The sequence below is a fragment of the Palaemon carinicauda genome, chromosome 1 (assembly GCF_036898095.1).
Source record: "Palaemon carinicauda isolate YSFRI2023 chromosome 1, ASM3689809v2, whole genome shotgun sequence".
Taxonomy (NCBI): domain Eukaryota; kingdom Metazoa; phylum Arthropoda; class Malacostraca; order Decapoda; family Palaemonidae; genus Palaemon; species Palaemon carinicauda.
This window is the reverse complement of record NC_090725.1, coordinates 303,975,208-303,984,195: the sequence shown is the minus strand read 5'-3', so window position 1 is coordinate 303,984,195 and position 8,988 is coordinate 303,975,208. Positions and strand designations below refer to the sequence as shown.

At 38.2% G+C, this 8,988-nt stretch overlaps 1 protein-coding gene across 2 annotated transcripts in view; it reads right to left on the bottom strand.

The window, feature by feature from the left end:
• LOC137658512 (phosphatidylinositol 4,5-bisphosphate 3-kinase catalytic subunit delta isoform-like) overlaps window positions 1–8,988 on the bottom strand; it is a 119,702-nt gene that overhangs the window by 55,262 nt on the left and 55,452 nt on the right. Inside the window, exons 11-14 of one of the 2 annotated variants that reach the window (XM_068393289.1) lie at window positions 7,335–7,556; window positions 5,949–6,224; window positions 4,130–4,312; window positions 1,027–1,157 (exon numbers count right to left, since the gene is read on the bottom strand). In XM_068393289.1, coding sequence (XP_068249390.1) covers window positions 1,027–1,157; window positions 4,130–4,312; window positions 5,949–6,224; window positions 7,335–7,556 — 812 coding nt within the window. The remainder of the gene's footprint in view (window positions 1–1,026; window positions 1,158–4,129; window positions 4,313–5,948; window positions 6,225–7,334; window positions 7,557–8,988) is intronic. The other variant, XM_068393297.1, reaches the window with a different exon arrangement.

Here is an 8,988-nt window from a genome sequence, read left to right as displayed (position 1 = left end):
TGCCCAAGTGTACCATCAAGTAAGAACTTTAACCTAAGACAGTGGAAGACCATGGTACATAGACTATGGCAATACCCAAGACTAGTGAACAATGGCTTGATTTTGAAGTGTCCGCCTAGAACAGCTGCTTAGCATAGTTAAGGAGCCTCTTCTACCCTTACCAAGTGGATAGTAATCACTGAACAGTTACAGTGCAGTAGTTAACCTATTGAGTGAATAAGAATTTTTCTGTTACTGTATTTTAGTCTTGTCAGGTGTATGAGGAAACATGAAAATGTGGAAAGAATAGACCAGACTATTCAGTGTAGGTGTAGGCAAAGGATAATTGAGAAGTAACCAGAGAAATAATTCAATGTAGTTCTATCTGGCCAGTCAAAAGGACCCAAACCTCTCTAGCAGTAGTATCTCAAATGGGTGGCTGGTGCCTTGGCCAACCTACTAACTCTGTAAAGGCTTGTTCTAGAACAATTGCATATGTAACATATAAAGGCAAGCCTTTATTTCCTGCCCTACCTAAAATTTTAATAGCAACAATGTAGATAAATTTCACCATTATAAGTTGGTCGTATTCACTCACAATTAAAATCTTCTTGATATTACTTTACAATGTACATAAAAAAGCAACATAGGTATAAATTTCAACCCAATCATTTACTGTTGCATCTAAAAGCTAATTATTCTCTGTCAATATTTTACCGATAGATTAATCTACAGTAATTATTTTACTTCTAATGTATTGTTGGTTCACTAATTAAACAGGGACATTAACTTCTTAAGGAAAATTTACAGGGAAATGTGTCCTAAATTATGTATTCCCACAAACAAGATTAGGAACTATAATGACATTATTCAGATAAATTATCAATTGGCTAGCCATTCCTTGCAGATTATGGATAAAAAAATATCTTCAGACCTTTAAAAAAAAAAAAAATAAATAAAAAAAAAAAACGGACAGAAGGAATCAATTTCCTCAATGGCTATCAGAACATATATAATGAACAATCAGCATTAGTGCCATTATCTTACCTAAGATGAACAAGGCAGTCAATGGCATAGCTTCTAACAGAAGGTTCAGCATATGCATAATCTAAAAGCTCTAATGCATTCTCAGGAGGAAGTCTTGGCCATTCTTTTAATAATGCTATCATTTCTGCAACCTGGAAAAAAAAATTAGGTATTTAGACAAAAAATTCCGACAAGCATCAAAGGCAACTAATCTTTACTTTTTGTTTCATATATAATTTGTTTTGGATTACAGTTATTCTTCCTCATCATACATACATATAACAAGTCACTTCCCCCAATTTTAGGGGGTACCCGACTTCAAACAAATGAAACAAAAAAAGGGGACGTCTCCTCTCTATGTTCCTCCCAGCCTGACAAGGGACTCAACCGAATTTGGCTGGTACTGCTAGGGTGGCACAGCCCAACCTCCCACATTATCCACCACAGATGAAGCTTCATAATGCTGAATCCCCTACTGCTGCTACCTTCAAGTCATCCAAGGCCCCAGAGGACGCAGCAAGGCCTACCGGAACTGCGTCACAATCGCTCGCCATTCATTCCTATTTCTAGCATGCTCTCTTGCCTCTCTCACATCTATCCTCCTATCACCCAGAGCTTCCTTCACTCCATCCATCCACCCAAACCTTGGCCTTCCTCTTGTACTTCTCCCATCAACTCTTGCATTCATCACCTTCTTTAGTAGACAGCCATTTTCCTTTCTCTCAACATGGCCAAACCACCTCAACACATTCATATCCACTCTAGCTGCTAACTCATTTCTTACACCAGTTCTCACCCTCACTACTTCACTCTTAACCCTGTCTACTCGAGATACCCCAGCCATACTCCTTAGACACTTCATCTCAAACACATTCAATTTTTGTCTCTCCGTCACTTTCATTCCCCACAACTCGGATCCATACATCATAGTTGGTACAATCACTTTCTCATACAGAACTCTCTTTACATTCATGCCCAACCCTCTATTTTTTACTACTCTCTTAACTGCCCCCCAAACACTTTGCATCCTTCATTCACTCTCTGATGTACATCTGCTTCCACTCCTCCATTTGCCTCAACAACAGACCCCAAGTACTTAAACTGATCCACCTCCTCAAGTAACTCTCCATTCAACCTTTCACCACCTTCCCTTCTCGTACATCTCATAACCTTACTCTTACCCACATTAACTCTCAACTTCCTTCTCTCACACACTCTTCCAAATTCTGTCACTAATCGGCCAAGCTTCTCTTCGGTGTCTGCAACCAGTACAGTATCATCCGCAAACAACAACTGATTTACCTCCCATTCATGGTCATTCTCGTCTACCAGTTTTAATCCTCATCCAAGCACTCGAGCATTCACCTCTCACCACTCCATCAACATACAAGTTAAACAACCACGGCGACATCACACATCCCTGTCTCAGCCCCACTCTCACCGGAAACCAATCACTCACTTCATTTCCTATCCTAACACATGCTTTACTACCTTTGTAGAAACTTTTCACTGCTTGCAACAACCCTCCACCAACTCCATATAACCTCATCACATTCCACATTGCATCCCTATCAACTCTATCATATGCTTTTTCCAGATCCATAAACGCAACATACACCTCCTTACCTTTTGCTAAATATTTCTCGCATATCTGCCTTACTGTAAAAATCTGATTCATACAACCCCTACCTCTTCTAAAACCACCCTGTACTTCTAAGATTGCATTCTCTGTTTTATCCTTGATCCTATTAATCATTACTCTACCATACACTTTTCCAACTACGCTTAACAAACTAATACCTCTTGAATTACAACACGCATGCACACCTCCCTTACCCTTATATAGTGGTACAATACATGCACAAACCCAATCTACTGGTACCATTGATAACACAAAACACATATTGAACAATCTCACCAACCATTCAAGTACAGTCACACCCCCTTCCTTCAACATCTCAGCTCTCACACCATCCATACCAGACGCTTTTCCTAATCTCGTTTCATCTAGCGCTCTCCTCACTTCATCTATTGTAATCTCTCTCTCATTCTCATCTCCCATCACAGGCACCTCAACACCTGGAACAGCAATTATATCTGCCTCCCTATTATCCTCAACATTCAGTAAACTTTCAAAATATTCCGCCCATCTTTTCCTTGCCTCCTCTCCTTTTAACAACCTCCCATTTCCATCTTTCACTGTCTCTTCAATTCTTGAGCCAGCCTTCCTTACTCTCTTCACTTCTTTCCAAAACAACTTCTTATTCTCTTCATATGAATGACCCAATCCCTGACCCCACCTCAGGTCAGCTGCCCTCTTTGCCTCACGTACCTTGCGCTTTACTTCCACATTTTTCTCTTTATATTTTTCATACTTCTCTATACTATTACTCCGCAGCCATTCTTCAAAAGACCTCTTTTTCTCTTCCACTTTTACTTTCACTCCTTCATTCCACCATTCACTGCCCTTCCTCATGCTGCCTCCAACAACCTTCTTGCCACACACATCACTTGCAATCCCAATAAAATTTTCTTTTACTAACTTCCACTCCTCTAAATTACCAGTTTCTCTTACTTTCACTTCATCATATGCCATTTTCAACTTTTCTTGATATTTACTTTTTACCGCCAGTTTTATTAGCTCTTCAACCCTCACTACCTCCCTTTTACATCCACCTATTCTATTCCCCCACTCTTTTGCTACAACTAATTTTCCTTCCACCAAAAAATGATCAGACATACCGTTAGCCATACCTCTAAACACGTGCACATCTTTCAATCTTCCAAACATTCTTTTAGTTATCAACGCCCTTTCTACCGCTCTTCCATTTGCTGCTCTTACCCATGTATACTTGTTTTTATCTTTCTTTTTGAAAAAGCTAAACTTGTCACCATCTCTTGCTCAACACACATATCTACCAATCTTTCACCACTCATTTTCACCTGGTACGACATACTTCCCAATGACACCTTCTACCTCTGCAGTGCCCACTCTAGCTTTTAAGTCACCCATGACTTCCTCATATAAACGCTATTATTTCGTGTCACAATATACTGTAAAATATGTAAAATGCAGTCATAAAAATAAAAAGAGAGCTCTCAAAAACATTCTAAATTAACTAACCTCTGCTTTATTATCCCATTCAACACACTGCAACAACTTGGGTAGTACGTGAGGGACTTGTTCGCGACACACGTTACGCAACGACCACAGCATCTTCCTTTCTTGTTCGTGAAGTTCCGTCAGGGGATCGCGATCAGCAATTTGTCTGACTTCTTCCATCATGCCTGGAGTTGCTACAGGCTGCTAAAAGAACAAAACACTTGAGCTCAGATTATAGCCCTAAACTACAATCTCAAACTAAAGTTAACATAATGTGCTAAAACTACTCTTAGCAAGTAGGGTAATAGATTTATGAATTTGGGCTATATAGCCTGGCCTTTGGCCTGTGAGGTTATTCAACGCTAAGTTTAACAGGGGGGAAACACTGCTTACACGGAAATAAAAGTTAGAGGAGGTCGGATGGCAAGATAGATGAAAGGAAGCAGGAACAGAGGTAAAGTGAAAGGACATATAGCAAGAGCACCTAAGGATTTCCCTATCTCATCTAAAACTTCTCTTGGGAGCATTCAGGGCAAATGCAGTAGACACCCTCTAACCTGGCACTCAAATAAGTGGAACTCTCAAGCAACCAGCACCCGGAAAAATGATAAAAAAATAAAAAGAATAATTTTGGCTACAATTTGGCAGCTGAGCATTTGGTATTGTAATTAGCCTTAGACATATGCTGTAGCACTATCTGGTCATAACAGTTTCTTACATGATATCTTGGTCATTGTAAATGAAAAAGAATTCATGATAGAAAAGTCTTTAAGGAAAAAGTGGCCCTTGATATGAAATAAAATAAAAATCATTCGGTGCATATATCCATTTTCACTAGTAGGCTAAACTCACTAAATGGTAATCTCTTTCATCAGCTGATTGCTAGTTTTAGTAAATCATGTACAGTAATGTTTATCTAGTTGTGATTATGCTTCTTCATAGTAATTTTGTACTTATTTCTTTTCATTAATTTCAGGCACATTTTAACAAAAAAACAACTAACGAGTTTTTGCTCCCACTGTTTTTCATCATTCAACACCTATCAAGAACATGCATACTTATTTGTAAAGAGAACAAAAACTGTATCTGTAACATCAATTCCTAACTTAGTCAAAACCTCTGGAAAGAAACGATGAAATCTTAATAATAAAATTCCAGCTTTTGTCTTGAAGTCTTAGCTAACTTTTAAGTCTCTTGACATCATTAGTCAGCGAAGAGGAAGGCGGGCATACATATGAACATCAAGAGTATAAAATTGACAAATTTGTCTTACTTTTGAACCTCCTCGTATGATCATGTCGCTGACTCACTCTAATGGAGGTGGGTCAGTGAACGAAAGAGATAGTAAATTTCAAGTCCTAAATAATAAACTTAATAACCTACACTAAGTTTCTGGTCATGTACCTTGGTAAAAACTGTGTTACAATGTAAAGTTAATTAAAACTTGAATCTCCAGATTTTGCTCAAAGGTATTTTTTTACCTAATTAAGTAATGAACCTGTAAAGTACAGTATTGTACTTTATGTGGAACTTTATTAATGCAAGTATTTGGTTTTTATAAAAGGATACCTGGTATTAAGTACTTTTTTTAGTTCAGTATGTGTATAGGGAATGCATGACACTTTACAGGGAGAAAATCCAACATATGCCAGGACTCTTGAAACCAATCAATGATTTAGGGAGAAGTATTACTGTACTAAATCAATTTCTGTATTTTTAATATATTGTGAGGTAACTAAGGTAAAATAATACCATGTCTTATAAGCCATATATTCTAAATATCTGGCCATCCATCCATCCAGAAAATACCTAAGATGTCTTCTCTAAAGAAATTTCTTACCTCATCTGTTGAAGAAATCTCTTTGGCAAAAGATATTATTTTATCTTTTGCTGGGAAAACAATAGAAGAACTTTGCTGATATCTTGTAAATGAGATGGTCAAGGTCACAGCCTGTTCATGGTCAGGATTACTGACAAGTGTGCCCAAGGAATTGGGCATTTCAACATCGCCTTCATAAACCTTCCAAGCGTAGAGAGTCATCGATCCTCCTTTTAGCTGGTTTCTATAATCGTACACTGCTGTGTTGACCCATGCCATGGGATTTTTGAATAAATCCTGAAATGGAACAAGCCAAGAGTTATGATAGATTCTATAATAATAAAAAATACAAATGCAAAATTATTTAAACCCTTTGCTAAGATGACGTTCACTGAACGTGAAAACATGCCAGATACTACACGTTGACATACTGATTACGTCATTTGGAAATATAAACCATAAGGAAGTTAAAATAACTTGTATATCCTACAAGAGTAAAGCACATGGTCTTACAAAACAGCTATGATATTTCACTAAAAAAAAGCAACTCCCCTCCTTGATATTAGTCCCCCCTCCTTTTTTTCAGCCAACCAACAAAGACTTTTCCATGTTGCAGCCCTTGGGCTTATAGTATCCTGCTTTTCCAACTAGGGTTGTAGCTTAGCATGTAATAATAATAATAATAATAATAATAATAATAATAATAATAATAATAATAATAATATTCCTGATTGTGTGAGGGCTACTACAGTATAGTATGTTTTTATGTTGCCAAGCATAATCACACCACTCTCTTTAACCAGTGGTGACATTCCCTATGTGAGGCATTACTCTAATCCCCAAGACACCCAAGCCTAGACATAGCAATACTCACATCTCACCCCCCCCCCCCACCAACTGAGCCACTTGCAATTCTAGTCTCTATTCATGTTTACATAAGGTGTATACAAGCGTATTTAAATGTTGAGATACTGTTCAAATCACATAGAAAGCATTCTAAAGTGAGACATAGCTGTCACTCTCCACCCAGCCCTTACCACTTCCCCTCTGACTCCCACTCACGACGTCACCCAACGCACCAGCCATGCAAGTTGTTGAAAGCTCTATTTGATCGAATTCCATCACAAACTTATATCTAAAATCACACCAAATCATCTTCATTTGCAACTGTTCTTATTCTTTCAATATAATAAAGTAGTTAAATTTTACCAGTCACATTGCAAGTCTCACAAAGGAGTAATTTAAAGGATTAGTATTTAGGTGAATATTGAACAAGGCAAATTTAAAGAAACATCAACCAGATGAAGAAAAAGGTTATGAAATGTAAATATCAGAAAGGAATGAAGTTGCTTTAATAGTAACTACTACTTTCATTTTTAATGAATATTGCTTATCTGATATACTCACCTGTTTGGAGATTGAAGAGCGAGCCTTGGGGACCTTGGAGCTACGACTGACCTCATATATGGCAATACATAAACGAGTGTTCCTTGGGATATTACAAACTCCAATAGCGAAGGTGAGTAACTCATCAACGGTAGCAGACCCTTCTTTAACGCTGACTTCTTGAGTTGTTTTAGTTTCACATAGGGCATTATTTCCATGATATAAGCCGGCTTCAACTACCACCTAATGAAGAGGAAAATAAGTTTCATTATCAATAAAATAAATCTATAACATTTGCTCTTTCCCTACTACAATCAAAACCTCAAAAAATAAAAAAATCAGATGATGTAATGTATCAACAAATACATCATCATTATAATCAAAAGGAAATTACAGTCCTGATGAATTAGTTTTCACAAATCCCAGCACTATAGCCTTGATAAAATGTTATTTTCATTAGTAAAATAAATTTTTGAATATACTTACCCGATAATCATGTAGCTGTCAACTCCGTTGCCCGACAGAATTCTATGGAGGGATACGCCAGCTATCACAATACTAGAAGGGGGTGTACTTACCAGCGCCACCTGTGGCCAGGTACTCAAGTACTTCTTGTTGACACCTCCTCAATTATTCCTCGGTCCCACTGGTTCTCTATGGGGAGGAAGGGAGGGTCAATTAAATCATGATTATCGGGTAAGTATATTCAAAAATTTATTTTACTAATGAAAATAACATTTTTCAATATTAAACTTACCCGATAATCATGTAGCTGATTCACACCCAGGGGGGTGGGTGAAAACCAGTGTACAAGATTAAAGGATAGCTAAGTATCCCATATTTCATATAACAGTTATCTCAAATAACAATGAAATAATAAGTACCTGGTAAGGAAGTCGAATTGAACCGTTACTCTGTCTCTTTTTTAAGTTCGTCTTCCTTACTGAGCGCAGCGTTCCTCTTGGAGGCTGAATCAACCCAAAGGTGCTAAAGTATACAGGGCTGCAACCCATACTAAAGGACCTCATCACAACCTTTAACCTCGGCGCTTCTCAAGAAAGAATTGACCACCCGCCAAATCAACAAGGATGTGGAAGGCTTCTTAGCCGACCGAACAACCCATAAAAAGTATTCAAGAGAAAGGTTAAAAAGTTATGGAATTATGGGAATGTAGTGGCTGAGCCCTCGCCTACTACTGCATTCGTTGCTACGAATGGACCCAGGGTGTAGCAGTACTCGTAAAGAGACTGGACATCTTTGAGATAGAATGATGCGAACACTGACTTGCTTCTCCAATAGGTTGCATCCATAACACTCTGCAGAGAACGGTTTTGTTTGAAGGCCACTGAAGTAGCCACAGCTCTCACTTCATGTGTCCTTACCTTCAGCAAAGCAAGGTCTTCTTCCTTCAGATGAGAATTTGCTTCTCTAATCAGAAGCCTGATGTAGTAAGAAACTGAGTTCTTAGACATTGGTAGAGAAGGCTTCTTGATAGCACACCATAAGGCTTCTGATTGTCCTCGTAATGGTTTTGACCTTCTTAGATAGTACTTAAGAGCTCTAACAGGGCAAAGTACTCTCTCTAGTTCGTTCCCCACCATGTTGGACAGGCTTGGGATCTCGAACGACTTAGGGTAAGGACGGGAAGGAAGCTCGTTTTAGCCAAAAAAACCGA